The following is a 21,396-nucleotide window of genomic DNA, read 5'->3' as shown; positions in this document are numbered from 1 at the left end:
TTGTTTGAGAGTGTTGGTGGGTTTGTGTGCTACTAGGATTCCGAGGGGTCTTAGTAGTCTGGCTGTCATTTCTGAAACTTCTTTGATGTATGGTAAGGTGGTTAGGGTTTCTGGCTGTGTTTGGTCTGCTTGTCGTGGTTTGTTCTTGAGGAATCTGCGTATTATATTTTTTGAGTATCCGTTCTTCTTGAATACATCGTATAGGTGGTTCTCCTCTGTTTTCTGAAGTTCGTCTGTGCTGCAGTGTGTGGTGGCTTGTTGGAATAGTGTTCTGATACAGCTTCATTTGTGTGTGTGTGTTGGGATGGTTGCTCGTGTAGTTAAGTATTTGCCAGAGAATTTTTAGAGGCCTGGCACTCCAACCACAATGTCATAAACAAACACACAGATCCAGATACCATCTATCAATCCCTCAGAAAACGAACAGGAAATGACATCACCACAAACCCCAGGAACCCCATCCAGGACAAACATATAAATAGAAAGCAGGAGACAACAGCTTCACTTCACTTGGAGGTCGCCACTAATGATGTTATCTAGCCAGGTAATGAAATGTCTGAATATCTAACCTACAGCTCAGCGAGCAAATCTACAGCCTAAACCTCAACCTGAGCTACAAACCTTCACAAACCTTGCAAAAGTCAAAATACTCCTCATGCTGAAAATCTGAAACAAACACAGAATGCTGGAAAAACTAAGCAGGTCTGTGGAGAGAGAAAAACAGTCAACATTTAGATTCTGCTTCAGAACTTTGGAATGCTATGTGTATCATTTTTCATTTGATTCTCTCCCTGAATGCCCAGGACTTTGAGCTCAAATTCCATGTAGAACTTTGTTAAACATCAATTGGAATTATTAGTACACTATAGGGCTTCTCATAAGTTGCCAATAAAACCAAGGAGTGCGATAAAACAGGAAGTGTTCATCTGAATCTGTGTTGTATGCTGTTTCTATACTACCCTGTTGTCCTGTTTTCAATCCGTTAGAATCATAAAATCTCTACAATGTCGGTTAGTCTCTGTTTGGATGGGACCCAAATATTCTTACATAAACAAGTTTTGCATTTGCTCTTAGGATAGGATATGCATGGTTTTGAGAGCATGGGCAAGGATGAATTGCCCAATTTTGTTGTGACTGCCTGGTCTTTGCTGTATTCTTTGCTGTTTGAAGGAAACAATGTGACTACTAGTGATTGTTCCCCAGAAGTTTCTTCCTTTGGCATTTTTCTCCCAATCACATTTCCTGAGGAGTCCTTAAACATAAATATTGGCCTCACTCACAGATAGTGATCAAGGTAACTTGTGAGCACCTGTTGTACCAGTGGAATACAATGTAAATAAGTTTGACTCCGTATCAATGGCAAAGAAGTGATAGAATTCCATTAAAAGCCTTTCAAGTCTGTATAAAAGGACAATAAAAGTGTTAAACATATTGCCTTAAATTCAAAGATACTAATCTCTAATCCCACAGTGACTCTATCACTGGTTGAAAAAGGAATTGTAACAATGGCTAAATATTAATTGTATCTGGTCTGGTCCAAATCACAACTGTCACAAGTTTACATTTCAAATAAAAGTCCAAAGATATTTTTGAAAATGTATTATACTTTTATTAGTTTATATATAGTTGTATAAAACAATTTGGAATTAACATTTATATTAATTCTTAGTGACAATATTTGCAAATAGTTCTTGGCTCGGATATGTATAATTCCAATTATACATGAATCTTAGGAGTACAGAAAAGCAATGTTAAAAGTAGTTTTAATACTAAATTCATTTCTACACTGTCCCTGAATGAAATGGTCTTTGCTTGATTTCTCTGACAGTGTAAAACTCTTCACAAGTGGACTTAGCCAGGCCAACAAATATAACATATACATTCAAACAAGGTTCTCAGATAACATACCGATTTTTCATAACCAATTGATCAAGATACTCTGCCAAACTGACATTGCTGGCGGTAAAATATTTAATATTGTTATTCTATCTCCTAATAATCTACCAGGTAACTTTATCATTAATATTTGTTCAGTGAATTTCAGTACATTTCTGGGCATTGAGTGTCAGAATCAATCACTCTTACATAACTATTAATTCCATATTAATAGCATGTTTCTACTGCAATTGAGAAAATAATCCTTTCCTGGAGTAGTATGGTATGTTATTCATTTCCTGCACAGTCATCCGCGCAGCCTGTCTGAGTGAATCTGCCAATTTAGTCCCAATTATTTCCAGAATAGTTGCTGATTTGTTGCTTTGAATCCAAAATGCACCAAGAGCTCTGTTGCTAATGCCCAAATCTACTTCATGTGAGGCCTTTACATCTGGTAGGCAAAAGAAGCTTTCATTCTGTTGGAATATGTTGACCCAAATTCAGAGGTGAGCAGAGTTAAAATAACTATGCCAAATTTAAGTCATTTCTAAAAAAGAAACATGTTGAACTGGACAGATAAACGGTATGCTTTTCTTGCTAACCCAGTTTCTGACCCATTTTACAAAGATGCAATGTACTAATTTTCCATTCTCTTAAACATAGCAATTTAATTATTTTTCCATGTGGAATATATTTCACAACAAAAATATCTTCCCAAAATATATACTTCTTCCTTTAGGATCAAGAATGCTAACAAATATGGATTATATTTGGTGGTTAAAATATTTTAAAAAGTAATTCTCAGGATGCAGACAACACTTACAAGGCTGGTATTTATTGCCCTGGAGAAGTTGATGGTAGTTGAAATCCCTTCTTTTGCTAATTTTCAGGTTCAGCAAAGTAGAATTCCCAATTTTGGGCAATGATGGCTTGTGGTAACACTATCATCAGAAATAACTACAATTCAAAGTGATGAAACACAGCCTTTGGGGAGAACACTGGAGTGATTAACCCGTATTGCTCAGAACAATGATTCATACAAAAATACATATGACATACAGCATGCTGAAAAAGTCACAAATTTTTCTTCACTTTTGAATCCTATATCAGAGCATTTGAAGCAGTTCACTGTACCTTTGAGCAAAGTCCAGTAATTCAGTGCTGTACTGACAAATCTTCTGAAATAATATAGGGCCTTTGCATTTAATACAGATTTCAATATTATCTATATTTTACTATGCCATGCCATAATGTCATATACACATGCTGAATCAATACAGCTTAGCAAATTTCCACATTCAGGCTATAATTTGTTGCATATCGTGGAAGTGAGACTTCAAATTAGATACCTTTCATAAGGCCTGTAACTCTCTAATTTTCACAATTGCAATTTTTTGCAAAGTCGGTCTCTGGGACTTTTTCTGAATTATTATCATAAACAACGTGGTGGTAATTAAGAAACAATATGCTCAACTTTCCGAGTATTTCAATGGATGTTGCGTGAAATTAGTCTGCTTTAAAATAAAATTAATCTGCTGTGAGTTTGGTGGGGAGTGTGTTAGGGGGTGAGGAGAGAGGGCATGGTCTTTTTGCTTATAGGTCTACTATGTCAGCACAACCTGAGCTTCCAATTTTATACTTAACATTTCCACTGAAACTATCAATAATGTTGACTTATTAGCAACTTTGTTGTACAACTGAGAATATGTTTATTTACTCCCCTTCTAATCATTTGCACACATGTTCTGTAAATGTTGATTAATACTTGGGTATGGTTCCTTAGGGACCAGTTGCACTGTAGCACCTCAGCAAAGTGGTCATTTATTTGTGTGCAAGTATTATCAACAAGCTGAAAGTGTTATGCCATTCAAGCAGGATTTTGCCCCTAACCAATTCCCATGCCTATATACTTTTCAATTTGGGCTACTGAATGGGAACCATGGCTAATTTCAGTTCTTTTTGAGGCATCCTGTTTATCACTTCAGCTGGGCTCAGCCACTTGAACAGAGAATATGATCTTTCTATTCCATATAGCTTGCTGCAATAACATGGAAGCTATCAATTTGGGAGTGCTTAAGTTCTCTCTTCTTAACACCAATTGAATCATTTCACTTTTTTGCAATAACTGTTCATTTGAAAGATCATCGGCTTTGATTAGATTCCCTACAGTGTGGAAACAGGCCCTTCGGCCCAGCAAGTCCATACCGACCCTTCAAAAAGTAACCTACCCAGACCCATTTCCCCTCTGACTAATGCACCCAACACTATGGGCAATTTATCATGACCAATTCACCTGACCTGCACATCTTTGGACTGTGGGAGGAAACCAGAGCACCCAGGGGAAACCCACGAAGACATAGGGAGAATGTGCAAACTCCACACAGACAGTCACCCAAGGCTGGAATCAAACCTGGGACCCTGGCGCTGTGAGGCAGCAGTGCTAACTACTGAGCCACCGTGCCAACCCATTGAAATGTTGTTTCTTTCCACTGACGCAGTCCAACCAACTGGGCTTATTCTGTTTATTTTATAGATTTTTAACATCTGCAGTATTTCAATTTTGTAGTTATGTCACGACAGTTGGACTATTTTAGGATTTCAACACCACATTTGCTTTCTTGTTAAAGTTTGCTGACAGAACTTTAACTTTTATTTGAGGAATTAATACGATAGGAATAGGAAATTGTCAAACTAAAAACATATAAAAGCTTTTATCAATTTCTATTTATCAGAAAATATCCTTAAACCATTCTACTCTTTCAGCACTAAATTATAGCTGTGACTCATTTTTAAAAACACACTGAGATTGAATCGTTTTTGAGTTTATATACTTTGTATGTAGAGTTGTTTAATAAGACTTAGTGAGAGTAAGTTTAATTAGCTGAAATAAAACAAAAAAACTGTGGGTGTTAGAGATCTGAAACAAACCAAAACAGAAATTGCTGGAGAAACTTAGCAGGCCTGGCAGCATCTTCAGATGGGTTTGTTTTGAAGAAAGGTCATAAAACTCGAAATGTTAACTCTGTTTTATCTCCACAAAAGCTGCTAGACAAGCTAAATTTCTCCAGCAATTTCTGCTTTTGTAAATTTAGTTTGCGTTTTATCTAAATTTTATGTGAACTGAAAAAGTGCTTGCAAAGTGAAGAAAGTATGCAATCAAAATGGACAAAATAAAGGACACTAGAATATGTATTATTATGTCTTCAAATAATTGGCTATTGCCAATGCAGTCGTAAGTGTGATAAAGTACAGAAAGCTACAGTGTGGTACTTTCTTCAGTAACTTTGAGCTCAGTGGATGAACCATTAAACAGGTAATTAGTGAATAAGGAGGGCCTGAGCAGATTTCAGCTACAATGTATTGTGACTATATTGGTCATTTTTAATTTCATTAATTAAATACATTGTGTGCTTCAAAGTTTATCCTTGTCAGACTTGGAAAAGGATTTACCCAAAAGCTGTATCAAAAAGTACAAAGCAAGGGATGAGTAGGTGAAGGGAGTAGTGCAGTAACTGTACTGTATAGGGGATTCCTAATTGAAAGTTTTCTGTGCCTTTTTCCACTTCTCTCTAATTTCTAAACTTTATTTTTTCTACCCTTCAACATTTGTTTTTTCATTTAGTTTAATTGTACTCTTTTCCCTTTGATGTTGATGTTTTGTTCTTCTCTTCACATTGCTTACAGATCGTTTTCTCTGTCTTTGTTCCTTCAACAGTTGTATATGGAATGCAGGGAGCAGAATATGATTAGCTAGCCAAATGGTAACCAAAAAAAAAATGGTCAGTTGTGACAAAAACCCATCTGGTTTACTAATGATCTTTGGGGAGGGAGGTCTGCTATCCTCATTTGGCCTACCTGTGACTCCAGACTCACAGCAATGTGGTTGTCTCTTAACTGACCTCTGTTATGGCCGAGCAAGCCATTCAACCTTATCAAACTGCTAGAAAGTCTTTTTAAAAAATGAATGAAACCAAGGAACACAGCATCAACTTAGGCATAGCAAATGAAGGGGGCAAACTCAGCCTTGTTGGCCCTTTGAAGTACTCCTCACCAACTTTTGGAGTTGTGTGCCAAAATTGGGAGAGTTGTCCCATAGACTAGTCAAGCAATAGCTTAACATGCTTATACTCACTAAATCAGAACTTGCAGACAATGTCACAGACACCACCTTCACTATCCCTGGGTATGTCCTTTCCATTAAGAGACAGTGTCACCTTGGAGAAATTATGGAAGGAGTTGGCCTGGAAATGCTCAACATTGACTCCAGATCCCATAAAGTTTCCTGGCATCAGATCAAACATGACCAAGGAAACATCCTGCTGATTACCAACTATCTGCACACCTTGGCAGATGAATTATTACTCCCGCATGTTGAACACTACTTGGAGGAAGTACCGAGGGTGGCAGAGACACAGAATGTACTCTGGATGGAGGATTTCAGAATCTGTCATCAAAAGTGACTCAGTAGCATTATTACTGAATAAGTTGGCCAAGTCCTTAAGACATTGCTGCTTGACTGAGTCTGTGACATGTTCAGAGAGAACTATAAAAACAGAAAAAATCTATTGACTTTGTCCTCACCAATCTTTCTGTTGTGGAGTGTCCAACCATGGCATTAATAGTAGGACAGATCACTGCACTGACCTTATGGATACAACATCCTATTTTCTCTTTGAGGACATCCTCCATTATGTTGTGTGGCCCTATCACTTGCTAAATGGGACAGATTTTGAACAAATCTAGCAACTCAAGACTGAGCATTCATGAAATGGTGTGACCTATCAGAATCAGCAGGATTGTTTTTGACCTTAAACCTCATGGCTCGGCATATCTCCCTCACAAATACAAAAGGGAGGCTAAAGTCAGAAATCAAGTTGAAAAGAAAACCTTAAAGTATCAGAATAAATAATACATAATTAAATTATTAAATAGTAACATGACATTGCAAGATTTTGAAAAATTAAATATTTCTGGCAATGTAAAATGTAATATTAGTTTGAGCAATACAAGATTGAATATCTGTGTGGACAATTTATGATTTAATATATGAAATAGCACTCATTGTAGGATTCAATGCGCTAAATATTAGTTATGGCATTGTAGGGTTTAATCACATGCTAATGCAATACATAAAATATTGAGTATCAATGAGGCAATTTAAGATTTAATATAATAATAAAGAATAATTAAATTATTGTTTTCAAGTTAGTAAAATTAAGGCATAGGGATAATGGAATTGGAAAATGACGGGGGCACAGAAAAGACTGTCAGCTCTGTGGGACAGTAGAAATTAGTGTTGTTAAACTTTGAGAGGATGCAGAAGAGATTTACAAGGATGTTGTCAGGACTGGAGGGTTTGAGTTACAGGGAGAAGCTGAATAGACTGGGACTTTTATCCACTAGAGTATTGAAGAGGTTTATAAAATCATGAGGGCCATGGATAGAGTGAATAACCTAGGTCTTTTTCCCCAGGTGAGGGAGTCCAAAACCAGAGGGCATAGGTTTAAGATGAGAGGGGAAAAATTTGAATGCATTGGAGAGAGTAAAGAAACAGTTAACTCGAATGATTCTAGGTATGATAAATTTCAGCAATAAAGATAGATTGAAGAAGTCTTCCACAGATAGAAGAAGGGTCAGGGGAGATCTGACTGATGATTTCAAAATCGTAAGCAGGCTCGACAGAATAGAGAGGGTGAATTTATTTCTGCTTGTACAAGAAGCAAGAACAAATGGGTATCGAGTTAGAGTGATGTGTAAATGAAGCAAGGGTGATAAGAGAAAAATCTTTTTCATACACTGAGTACTTAGAACATAGAACATAGAAGAATACAGCGCAGTACAGGCCCTTCGGCCCTCGATGTTGCGCCGATCCAAGTCCACCTAACCTACACTAGCCCACTATCCTCCATAGATTATGGAATGCATTGCCTGGGAATGTGGAGGAGACAGGATTGATTTAGACATTCAAGAGGATACTGGATGATTATTTGGACAGTAATAGTGCACCGTGATATGGGCAAAAGGTGGACAATCGGCACTAGATAATAGAGCATGTGCAAGGACGATGGGCAGAGTGGCCACCTTCTGCACCATTATAATTCTGTGATTCTGAGAAGTCCACATGTTTTCTTGCATGCTCCCCCCACCCACCAGGATTGCAAGAGGGCTCACTAAATGTGTCCCTGCCTTATTGAAGCTATTAAGTTTCTCAAAGGCCCATGATTACCTGTTAAATTCTCTAAGCCTTCAAATGCCAACCTTGCTCAATACAACAATAAAATTCCTGCTTCAGCAATAGATAGTTATGTTTCCAGGATCATTTTCAAGATTAAAATATGCATTAGTAGCTGACATTTGTGCATGCTTTTGTGTCCTTCAGTTGAATGATTGCACTGTCTGTGATGAATATAAATAATCCCTTGATACTTTTGAAGTGGAGCAGGTGCCCTTGGTGCTATAATCAGTGTTTACCCTTTACCTCCAAAACTACAATTTATCTTATTGTGATGTTACTTCAAAATAGGTGTAACTGTTGATGGAATAGTCTAACGGTGTGATAACCACTATTTAAACTTCTTGCCTAGATTTATATGTTTCTTTCCATTTTAATTACCTTCCATTCTCCAATCCTGAATGCAATAATCCACATTGCTGTTTAATTTCTCAGGTGGTTGCTATTCTTCATATACTCAGTGAATACTGGCGTTGACTCTTAATATTTCTGACTCTGTTGGGACTTGGAATAGGACCACAGTGAGATCAGACCTGTGAGCTGAAAATTCAGGTTTGTGGATAATGATGCAAAAGGGAAGCTAGCAATAAGAAAAGGATATTTTACTTCACTGAGTCCAGTTGTCCATAAGAACACTGAAACAGTAATTCTGTAGGTCTGCAGTGTGCAATGATCACCAAAGGACTCTAAAAAGGGTCTCAGATTCGAAAGAAGGATCATACAGGATTCAAAACACTATTTCTGTTTTTCTCTCAGCAGATGCTGTGCGACCAGTTGAGTTTCTCCTGTTTTTATTTCTAAATAACTTGAATACTTTTAGGTGAAGAACAAACCTGCATTCTGTGAACTAACAGAGGTTGGTCTTCTCTTTGAGTCATTTGAGTGACCTTGTGGCAAAAAGTCAGCAGCCAGTTTTGAATCTCTCTCGATTTTTATTTCCATCAAATTTAAATGCTCTCACATTTGGTAAGGTCTCTAGACCCACAATAATCTGTTTACCTTTTAACTATGCTCTGAAATGACCTAAAATGCCACACAGTTCAAGAGCATTGAGAGTATTAATGTTTGAGGTTTTCCTGTATGATATTAAAGTAGAGAAAACTACTGTGAAGGCTGAATATCCTCAGTCCTTTTCAGTAAACACACCCAGCACAATTTCAGAAGAAGTGGGACAGAAAATAGATTGGGGTGTTTATCCTTCAACCTAGCTGCTCCAATTTGGAACAGAGGAATTCTGACAAAATGAACAGTGACAACTGAAGTGAGAACACTTCTTCCTGTTCTCTCACGACTGGCAGCTGGTAAGCTTATTGTGGCAAGAAGCTGGTCCAAAGGAAAGGTGAAGGCTTTACTTGGAGGGTTCAAGTTCAAGTCCACCAAACTAGAAAAATAAAATTGTTTTAAGGTTGTTTCCTTATAGCCCTTTGTAGAAAATGAGTCACAGGTATGCTAACCTCTCTCCAAAATTATATTTTCCCTGGATGTGGTAGTGCTGACAGCATTGGTTGTCCGTCTCTGATTGCCCTTGAACTGTGTGGCTTTTTAGATCATTTCAGAGCATAGTTAAGAGGTAAACAGATTATTGTGGGTCTAGAGTGGATCAGACCAGGTGAGGATGGCAGATTTTCCTTCACTGAAGGATATTAGTGAATCTGATGGATTTTTACAAAAGGTAATAGTGGCTTCCTGGTAATGACATAATATTGGTGCAGACAGGTGTTGAAAGGCATACCATTATCTAATGGCTGACCAATACCTAACATCAGACAATTTGCCAGTATATGCACAATCCTACCATGATCACTTCATTTATTTTAAAATATAAAAGGAGAGAAAAGAAGCCAAACATATCTTCCCAGGTTTAGCAAATGGTGGTAACTGGGATCATTTTGTGGCTGGATTCTGAATTTAAAAAAGGCTTCTAAATGCTTTTACACACTGTTACTTTGATCACATTCAAGTATACCGAGAACAAGTACATTGGGAAATATTTTTCCCTCGAAGAAAAACATTGATTGCTGGATACTATTTTGAGAATAAAATATGAGGGCGATAATCACATGCGGCAGTGAAAATAAAATAATAAAATAACTGTTAATCTTTTTAACCTGTTCCAAGCTGATCTAATAATAAATGCAACTCCACAGGACAGGAACAACATCTATGCCCATACATATCTCTTGAGCTACAGTTCATTTTTAAAAAAAACTATTACAAGATATGTACTTTAATTTACAAACTGAAAAGAAATTAGGGGAGAATCTTCTGCCCATATTGGTGGTGAATATGGTGATAGAGGCATTTAATCAGACTGGAGGGTGGCAGCTGAGGTCTCTATCACTTTCCTACTTCCATTCTGATTGTCCAATGCCCATGGCAGGCTTTCCCTGCCCTGCTACTATAAATGAGGCTTCGAAGAGGGCAAATAATGATTGCTGAAAGGATTCATTCCACTACTGCTGGCATTAACCCAACAGCAAGCAAAAGGCTCACTCACGCTCAAACCAGTGGTCAATCTACCCCATCTCTCTCATTGCATGCATAAGATTTAATCTTAATATGTGACTAAAAGTGAAAAGGAAAGTATTTTAGATATATGTGATATCAGACAGGCACAAAAAATAACTGAATATTAATCCAGCTTTTTGGATCAAGAAGTCTATTTAGCCCTTTGAGAACATCCCCTGTGTACATTACTACCTAATTTCTTCAGCAAGATCAGGACACTTTTCAAAAGGCACATTGCAGTTACCGTGAAGATTCCTAAATAGCCTAGCCTGGATGCACCATTTGGCTACCATTGACTGTCTATCATGTTTCTGGTATAATTTCCTCAAGAGATGCTGTAAATAGCTGTAAATAAAAATCACTCAGGAATTTCAGGGCCTCTAACTTTTAATTGTGGAAGACTGGAAATCTATTGGATAGGCACTATCCAAATTCTTCATTAACAGCGTTTAAAAATAAAAACAAATATGTAAACATCACGTATGCTGCAATCGTATGGCATTGATGAAGGTAATGAATAGGATTTAATTGAAGATAGCTTAGATAAATACGAGGCTCTGTTCTCAGCTGGAATCTCACTGTACAAGAATGCCCACTTGAGGATTAGATGCATAGATCTGCAGGTGATTCTTGGTGTTCTCAATGTTCAATGAAGAGCTCGGGCAATTTTGAATTACGTTTATAAGTTATATTTGGAAAAAAATAAAGTGTGTAATCAAAGTCTGAACTGAATTCATACCATGCATGTTTAAATGTTTTCCACTTTTCAGCTAATAATGTGGTATATTCAATATACCATATTTGCTTGAAATGGGGGAGAGATTACTGGTGAGCTCTGGCCTACAGTAAGAAGATGAATGGTCTTTATTTTTCCACTCAATTTCAGTGGGAACATTTGTCATAAATGCCACCTTTGGGGATGTTTATTCAAATGTAAAATAAAGAATTACTGTAGTGGGCACTCATCTCCTTTGTGTAAATTAGTCTACACCAGTGTATCAATATGGTACAACGTTCAGTGAGAAAGTTCATGTCTCAATTAATCAATAAAGGATGAAAAACATTAATGGGATATTATCTCCATGAAAATAAATTTGAAAAATACATTTGAAAAATAAATTTCTCATAAGCAGATGATCCAATACAAGCCTTTTACACGTCAATAATGCATCTTGTCAATTTCAATATTTACCACTTGCTCCAAAGCAATATTGTCTGTTGGGACTGCTGAAGATAAAAGAAAAACATAACCAATGAATTTACAGAGCATCTCATGGCATGGACTATAAGCCAGGAGTTATTAAATATCTCGTGCACCAGCCTTGTTCCGTTATGGTACTTACTATCTCCATCTAATATTGGCTTAATGTTGATAAATGTCACAGATGACTCAATGCCTGCACTAGGATATCATAGAAAATTGATCTCCATGTCATTCTGATATAACCAATGTTGCCAGGTAAAGGTAAAGTAGGCCTTCTCTCTCATTAGAGATAGATGATTGGTAGGGATAACCTGAGAATCACCACACCTCAAGCAAAGGGAGAGGTTGAGAAAGAGTCCTTCATGGTACCATCAGCCGGTGTGGGAATTGAACCTCCACTCTGTATCACAATCCAGCCGCTCAGTCAATTATACTACCCTGACTGTCAGGTATATGCATAGCCCAGATTCAGTCCCTATCACACAGGTGGGCCTGGGGAGAAAAAGCAGAGGGCAATTTCCCTGGTGAATCGAGTTACAAAACAAAATGTAACAGTTTCCTGAGACTGCTCTTTGTCACAAAATAGCAGATATATCAGGAAAACATGAAAAAAACAGAACCAGAGGAGAAAATCATAAATAAATTATGATAGTTGAAGTTTAGAACTGTAATGCCAGCTTTATGTGCTATTCCAGTCACACATTTTGCATTGCTAGAAGCATGGCAGGCAAAATGATTCTCAACGTCAGGCACTTCATCTCTTGCAGAGGATGTTTCTACCTTTGACTCTGCCTTTAACATGAGGAATTTCCGCTTCTACAGAGTGGCATTTAAGCAGCTCAGTGGCCTTCCTTCTTGAACCACACAGCATCAAAAGATCCCCCAACATTGAGAAGATCCTCATTCAACTCTACTATTTCGAAGTACAACTGTATGATTATGCAAGGTGCTGTTTTAAAATGAATACTTGAACCTCAATTGCTAGGTATGAATAGGAGTACTAACTCTATTAATTAAGGGAGTTCTCTTCACCTTTTAGAGTTAATCTTCCTGTCAGAAATATTATGAATCAATATAACAGTTCAAACATGAATGTAATTAAAGATGTTTTTGACTTCAATGGAACTAATGAGAATCAAACTAATTCTCCATATATAATGTGTGTTGAATTCCAAAACAAAGGAAAAATAAACCAGTGTGTACTGTTGCCAAAACAAGAAATGTTCTGTATAATCTGATATTTAGAATCTCAACTCAAGAGTTTCTTCCAAGTTGGACAGATCCATTTGAGTATCACTGACACATTTACAAAATCTTCTTGGTCAGCTTGCTGGTGCTTCCTCACCTGTTCAGTCTATTAGGTGCATGGAAATTCACTGAGTGCATATCTGGAACCATGCTATTTCATAATTGAGTGCTTTCCAGGTGTTGAGTTCCTGAGCTGACCATCATGTCGGTCTACCGCACTCTTGACAAAGAATCTTAGATTGGTAAACCAAATAATGAGAATGGGATCTTTATGGAGTAGGGTGCTCTGATGTTTGCAGTCTTCATGTAGATCTTAGCCAATACTGCATGTCTCTGGATATCATTTGCACGGGTCACCTTTGTTGGCCCTTTATGCTGAAGAAGGAATTCCCCATGTACGGCCTTAATATCCATGCAGGTCCTTTGAGGAAAGGAAGCCTTGGCTATGACATGCTTTCAAGCATAAAGAACTGGTGTTAATGGAACTGGTGTAAAATATGGATTCATCAGGTTTTCCTTTAGTCTGTTCGTTCTTGTCCCATCTGAAGAGCTGTACCGCAGTAATCAAACTTCAATGATGTTAATTGATGGTGTGTTATTTTGGAACTAAAAACAAGGAAAAAAATTAGAATCAAACATATGTTACAAGCTCTTGTAGACAATTCTTTGTTCACTTTGATGGAAATATTTGGGAGCAAAGCACATTCTTAAGTCTTAGATATTTAGTGGAGATTTTGGGGGAGAAAACACCAGAATAAAAGCCATTACTAAGCAACGGAAACCTGTGATATGGGACTGAACTTTGACAGGGTGAATCAAATAGAATGGAACCCGAGTGCTCCACTCTCTCCTGCTCCCAACATCCTAAATTAAGTGTAAAATGGCCAATTGGCAGCTGCCAGCCTAAACAGGGTCTTTGATTTGATTTGATTTGATTTATTGTTGTTACATGTACCTGAGTACAGTGACAGCATTTGTCTTGCGAGCAGTACAGGCGGATCTTAAGATACAAGGACATACACATCAGAGGGTGCTTACACAAAGTGAAGCATACAATGTTATGTCTGCACAGGAGGTGCACAAAAGCAATATCAACATTAGATTTGAAATTAGAGAGTTTATTCAGCAGTTTAATAATGGCAGTGAAGAAGCTGTTCTTGAACCTGTTGGCACATCTATTCAAGCTTCTGTATATCTTCTGCCTAATGGAAAACATTGGAAGAGAGTGTTACCAGGGTGGGAGGGGTCTTTGCTAATGTTGGCAGCTTTTCTGTGTGGTTGTAGATGGGGTATATGAATGGGAGGTTGGCTTTTCTGATGGGCTGGGCTATGTTCCAACCTTTTGCATTTTCTTATGGTCCTGGGCAGAGCAGTTGCCATGCCAAGCTGTTACATACCCAGACAGAATGCTTTCAGTGGTGCGTCTGTAAAAGTTGTACATGCTAAATTTCCTAATCTTCCTGAGGAAGAAGAAACGTTACTGTGCCTTCTTGACCATCGCAGCTCTGTGAGAAGTCCAGGGCAGATTGTTGGTTATTGCAACTCTGAGGAACTTAATGCTCTTGACGCTTTCCACCTCAGTTCCATTGATGTAGATAGTGTACGTGATGGCCCCATTTTTTCCTGAAGTCAATGATCAGTTCTTTTGTTTTGCCAACATTGAGAGTTTGTTATCATTGCATCACAACACCAAACACTCTACCTCTTTCCTGTATTCTGACTCATCGTTGTTTGATATCTGACCTCCAATGTTGGTATGGTCAGCGAACTTATAGATGGCATCCGTGTGAAATTTGGCTGTTGTGAGTATACTGGGAGTACATTTGGAGGATGAGTACGCATCCTGGTGTTGAGCGTTATTGCAAAAGAGGTACAGTTGTCTATCTTCACTGATTGCCATCTGTAGGTCAGGAAGTTGATGGTCCAGTTGCGGAGATGGAGTTGAGACCCAGATCTCAGAATTTTGAGATTAGTCTGGTTTGGATTATAGTGTCGAAGGTGGAGCTATAGTTGATAAATAGAAGCCTGATAGGTATCCTTAGTTTCCAGATGTTCCAGGGATGAGTGTAGGGCTAGGGAAATGGTGTCCGCTGTGGGCCTGTTTCAAAGGATCGAGATAGGCTGTGAGGCTAGAATGGATGTGGGCCATGATTAACCTCTTGAAGCACTTCATAATTATAGAGATCAGAGCCACCTGGTGGTAGGCATTGGGACACATTGCAGTGTTTTCTTTGGTACTGGGATAATAGTGGCCTTTTTGAAGCAGATGGGGACATCAGATTGTAGCAAGAAGAGATTAAAGATGTCAGCAAATACTTCTGCTGGTTGGTCCGCACAGGATCTGAATGCATGGCTGGGAATTCTGGCTGGGACAGTCACTTTCCTCAGGCTTTTTCTCAAGAAGGCCGATCTGATGTCTGAAGCGATGACTGAGGGGCTGTGGGGGCAGGAGATTCTGTGCCATTGCCATTCTGCTCGAACCCAGCATAAAGAGCCATGTCCAATCTGGCACTGAGACGGGTGACACACAACAGAGGAGTGGTATGAACAGCCAACAAATTAAAGTCTCTGCCCCGTCAATCTTGATTTCTTTTGGGAAGCTCAAAGCAATGAATAAATGAGGCTAGAAAACAAGGAATGACACCTTCACCAGCAGACTGTATACTCCACACAATCATGGTCTTTTCTTCTACTATTGTGCCATCTCCTCATCCCTAACATAAAGCACTCCCAAACATTTTCCAATCCAATGATGAGAAGTGGATAGAGCAATTTATAAAAAAACACGTAATTGAGTAGCTTGATAATTAATCATTCCAAAATGGAATGGACAGTCAATTGCTGTGCCTGCTTACCCTTGGTTACTTCAGAGATTGGCATGATGACCCAGTGAGAGTCAATAAGTGGTATTGTCACAAAGCTAGTCCCTTTTTTTTCTGAAAGCTATTCCTTGGCTCAAGGATACTCAGAGGGGCAATAAACCAGGCCGAGCTCCAATCAGACTGATTAGGTACAGAGATGAAAAGGATTTTGAACAAATATTTAAACAAATAAGACTTCAGGCCAAAGTGGTCATGTTTTAGAAGAGACCTGTATAAAGAAAGGGGAGTGGTCAGCTCTCTAGCTGAGCTGAGCAGTTTAGTTCAGTCCTGAACTGGTGAGGAGTTCAACAGTTAGTTGTGTGGAAACTCTCTCTCTCTCTTTCCATCCTTCAACTTCAATCTGAATGGGCTAAGAAGTGGCAGATGGAGTTTAATTCAGATAAATGCGAAGTGCTGCATTTTGGGAATGCAAATCTTAGTAGGATTTATACACTTAATGATAAGGTCCTAGGGAGTATTGCTGAACAAAGAGACCTTGGAGTGCACGTTCATAGCTGCTTGAAAGTGGAGTCGCAGGTAGATAGGATAGTGAAGAAGGCATTTTTCTGGTCTCCTTCATATCGGAAAGATGTTGTGAAACTTGAAAGGGTTCAGAAAAGATTTACAAGGATGTTGCTAGGGTTGGAGGATTTGAGCTATAGGGACAGGCTGAACAGGCTGGGGCTGTTTTCCCTGGAGCATCGGAGGATGAGGGGTGACTTTATAGAGGTTTACAAAATTATGAGGGGCATGGATAGGGGGACTAGATTGGGTTGGGATATCTGGTCGGCATGAACGGGTTAAACCGAAGGGTCTGTTTCCATGCTGCACATCTCTATGACTCTATATGTTTCATTTATACTGTTTTTTAAAGGGATTTTGCTTATTGGGACTGTGGTGTATATTCACAACAGCTTAATTAAGTCTAGCTTGGATGTTCTGTAGGGGCTCTTTATTCTGTGCTTTGTATTTCATTGTATAATTTTGTGAATAATTTTTTGTCTGTTTTAAACTCTTGTACTCAACCTAGCTAACTTACTCTGGGTAATTTTCACTGTACACTTACCGAAACAAATTGTAAAGTTATGTCTGGGGCTGCCTGCTTAAGAATGTTTTGAGTGGTTTGGCCTAGTCCATAATAGTATCTTTTATACAACAGAGAATGACCAGTCTAAATTGTGATTGTAAAATTGAGCCCTGGTAACAGAAAACGTCCCAGCTTGAGTTCCTACAGGAATCCTTTCCTTACCACTATTCTTCACAATTTAGTTCTCCTAATATCCTATGCTTGTCCCCTTAGGTTGTCAGTAAACCATATATCTTGACATCTAACATTATCTTGTAAAGCAGTCTCCCATGTTGTGTTTCATTGAAGATCTTCAGAAATCAAGTTAAACTATTCCCTTTGACTTGAAGCCTGATGGGACAAAGAGCTCTTAGCAGGAGGCTACTCTCTTCATTTTCTTCATGGCTCATTATAACATTTTCAAACTCAGCAGTGAACATTTTAATAAGGATGTGCTAAGTGAAATTGTTGCCTTTTGGACCTGCATCTCAGCAGAGGTTAAGGATGGTATTGTCTATGATTTAACATGTCCTTGAACCCGTGTATGTCTCGTGTCTTCCAGATTGAAGGAGACAACAGCTTACAGTCTGTCTTCCACTGTGCTTTAAGCAGGTACGGCAAGTATACAGCTTTACCAGGGTAGCAGGTTGCCTATGCTGCAGTGTCACTGTCTGCACATGTGTTACTTTATGGCACTGCATTTAAATTCAGAGATGTTAAAAGAACAGAATGTCTTCTGCTCCTTCTATGTCCAATTGACAGCACATAATTTTTATCAATATCCATTGTCCTGGCAGCAGTTGTTGATGCCTATGATCTATACCAGTGTTTACAGGGTCTCTGGTTAACTGAGTCCTTTCAGACTGTGGCCCTATTGTCTTTAAAACAGGTTTGAAGCTTGGGGCTAAAGTAACTGGGGTCTTGAGATTTGACACAAACACGTCAATCCCAATAAGTGTCTGATAGACAGAGGATTGCCCGAGGAAGAAACTAAACCCTTAAATGAGAAGGTCTCAGAGTAACGTGAAAAAAGGGATAGTCAACATGGCTTTGTGCATGGGAAATCATGTCTCACAAACTTGATTGAGTTTTTTGAAGAAGTTACAAAGAGGATTCATGAGGGCAGAGTGGTAGATGTGATCTACATGGACTTTGATAAGGTGTTCGACAAGGTTCCCCAAGGAATACAGGGAGAACTATCCATTGGCATACAGAACTCGCTTGAAGGTAGAAGACAGAGCGTGGTGGTAGAGGGTTGCTTTCAGACTGGAGGTGGAGTGCCACAAGGGTGACTCTATGTCGAACATATGAAACATAGCAAGGTCTCATTGTATAGTGCCATCTATATATACAAGGTGGCAGCAATCTGACCATTTATGTCAGCCTGCTGAACATCCATATTTTTAGGTCCAAATTTCCACTGCAGCACCCAGACATGGAAGCAGTTTCAGCACATGTTACAATAGCAGCTGAGGCTTTACCATGACGCAGCTTTGGGTGGCTAAAGTCCATGAATTTGGTAACAGGTTGTCTGCTACTTTCACACTGGAAATAATGAATTCTAAGCTCTGTGCAAAGTCTGACTTGTTTGCCAATACAGAAACATTTTATGTGTATTCTTTCTTTTACATTTGGCCATTGAAATTCGAATCTGAGTCCTCTATAACAGAACCCATATGTGACTTTGTCCTCCTGCTAGCTGCCACCTTTGCTAGAATTTCCCTCTATCCTAACTGCAATCTGTTTGGGCCTTGTGTCTCACCACATGTCAATTCTGCCTCTAGTTATCCTCTAATGAATGTTTAGAGACGATTTATGAACTGGTTCTTGGGACTACGAGAGCAAGGGATAGAGTTTCTTCATAATCAGTTATTCTTCTTCATTTTACTCCTGGACCACTAACCCACCAACTAGCTGTTTTTTGGATATCTGAGAAAAAAAAACGCATCCAGTTAGGATTACACTGAAGGGAGGGAAAGAAATCAAGACAGACATGACTATAGTTTTTAAGGGTTGTGGGCTGTGCATAAAAAGTGAGATGAAACTATGGATGTGCTGTCTTAGTCATGATTTAGAGAGTTTGTTAGAATATGGGTGGACTAGATGTGATGAATTCAACAACCTATGGGATTAATATTTTAGTTGTAAAGACATGGCATTTGAACATACATTCATTAACCTTGGCCAATTACATGGCATCACTGATTATCTTGCATACTCTTGTAGATGTGGTGCCATCATTGAACATGCCAGCTGTATCTCCCATTGTTTTTCAATGTTTTTCTGTGGAGTCTCCTGGTCATTTGAAGCTCAAGGACTGTTCTTGTCCTCTCTACTTCCTTCAGCAAGACTTCTTTTGATGTGTCAGAGAACCTTGGCGTACACACCTGTTATATTGTGAGTCTTGTTTCTTTCCCAATTTGAAGTCACGATTGGCATAACTTTTAATACATAACCAAAATGTACCTCCTCTTTTATAGGTTGCTTTTAAGTGGTCCTTGAACTTGTGGGTTTTATGCCCATGCTTAGTTATGCAAACCACTCAGTAAGCTTAGTGCTGGCTTCAAATTTTTGCACAGGTCAATCATATAGTGTAATCCCTGTGCCTTCTTCTAGACCTTTTCCAAATTCATAATTAGTTTCTAAATGTTGTAGAGGCCTGAACCGGGACGTTAAAGTCAAAATAGTCACTAACAAATCCAATAATGGATTCAGGAGAGATGCCTTTATCCAGTGTGTGGTGAGAATGTAGAATGAACAACCACATGGAGGGAGAAACGGTTAGAACATAAAATTCATTTATAGGGAATGGGAGGAAGATTGGATGGAATCTTGTGTAAATCATGGTAGCAAGTCTTGTGAACTTCAAAGCATGTGTGGCAGTGTCCTTTATTTGGTTATTTCATGTTCAAGAAGGTAACTTTACAATCTCTAGTTCTATGGAAAAGAAGGCCTGACAATTTCTCTGAGAGATGTCTGATCAACTAGATCACTTTTACATCTGGAAAGGGAACTGATAATGGGAACTGCCATTATAATGCATTCCAATTTGATTATGACCATAATTTTGATGTTTCCTAGAAAGTTATATCAAGAGGCTGGACTTCCTAATATTGTACATAACCCCTTTGATGATAAGGTTGACCTTCTGGTCCGACACCAGTAGAGGAAGTTGGCACTGCTGGTGGCATCAAAGAGTGCTTAGAATTGGAAGTTGTTGCTATTTTGTGTTACCGCATCAGATTCCAGGAACTCCATCCCTAACAACATTCTTGGTCTTGATCACAACAGTTGAGAAAGATAGCTCACCATGTCAAGGGCAACAAGGGATAAGGAATAAATGCTGGCCCAGCCAATGAATAACCACATCACATGAATTAGCTTAACAAAAACTACACTTAAGTGCACATACACAGTGCCACAGATGGCCTGGAAACACTCACTACTTTCACTTTGCAGTTCTACTTGCCGCTCTATTCTCCCTCTTGATGCTGTGTCCTCAGTGTTCTGCTTACTCACTCATCGATTGACTCTCCTGCTTACTTGACATCTACGGAACCCTGCTCATCCACTTTCCACTCCGTTCTCCCACTTCACTTACCAACATCAATCCCCTGCTTTCCCATTCCCGCTCTGTACTACCACCTCCTCAGCTCCCTGCTCCCACCTCTGTTTTCCCACTAACCCCACTGGTTGGCACTTGATTCTCATAATACGTCCACATTCACTGCCTCACGTCACTCTGCTTACCCCTTTCCCACCTCCTCACAGCCTCACTCCCATTTACTGCCTTGCTCACTTGTTCCTGGATACTGTTAACACAGCATGCCAACACGGCAATGAAGGATGGACAAGTATTAAAAGTAGAACAGTGAACAAATCATGAGTCCAGGATTTGAATTTATTTCAAACATTCGCAAACACTAATTTTGTTTCTCCTATTCTTTGATGCAGACACCTCACTGTAGCACCTTCCTGGCAGTGACATCACTTGCAGTGTAATTGGGTGATGGGAGTGTGCCCTGTATTTGTGGTAGCAGCACACAGAGTCTTGATGATATCATTCACATTTCAAATTTAAACTTGAATCCTTTAATGTTTTTAATTTGTTTCGCTGGGTTTTAAAAGTTCCAAATGTGAGTTCATATGTGCTTGTTAAAATGGAATCGAATATATCAATAAAAGTAGATGGTATTCCTTGGAACATATTTTTGCTGTTTGTTTGTAGAACTTACCTTACTGCGCAGTAATCCACCAGTTGGATGCTCTGGCGTGCTGTGCTCTGATGAGGGCTTGGTCTTCTCCTTGTTATTGCTTGAGTCATTGTCTTTAATGATGTCGTATTGTCTGCAGAAGAGAGCGATAACAGCTGGAATACACCAAAGGAAAACATGTTCAGTGA

At 38.8% G+C, this 21,396-nt stretch overlaps 1 protein-coding gene across 3 annotated transcripts in view; it reads right to left on the bottom strand.

Annotated features, from left to right (window-relative positions):
- Window positions 1–7,737: 7,737 nt before the first annotated feature.
- The window catches only part of fndc4b (fibronectin type III domain containing 4b), a 206,766-nt gene continuing 193,107 nt past the window's right edge, over window positions 7,738–21,396 (bottom strand). For all 3 annotated transcript variants that reach the window (XM_043682520.1, XM_043682510.1, XM_043682517.1), the window contains 2 exons: window positions 21,230–21,363; window positions 7,738–13,673 (listed from right to left, as the gene is read on the bottom strand). In XM_043682520.1, the coding sequence (XP_043538455.1) occupies window positions 13,632–13,673; window positions 21,230–21,363 (176 nt within the window). In that variant the 3' untranslated portion in view covers window positions 7,738–13,631. The remainder of the gene's footprint in view (window positions 13,674–21,229; window positions 21,364–21,396) is intronic.

The sequence above is a fragment of the Chiloscyllium plagiosum genome, chromosome 3, assembly GCF_004010195.1.
Source record: "Chiloscyllium plagiosum isolate BGI_BamShark_2017 chromosome 3, ASM401019v2, whole genome shotgun sequence".
Taxonomy (NCBI): Eukaryota; Metazoa; Chordata; class Chondrichthyes; order Orectolobiformes; family Hemiscylliidae; genus Chiloscyllium; species Chiloscyllium plagiosum.
This window is presented reverse-complemented; position numbering and strand designations above follow the sequence as displayed.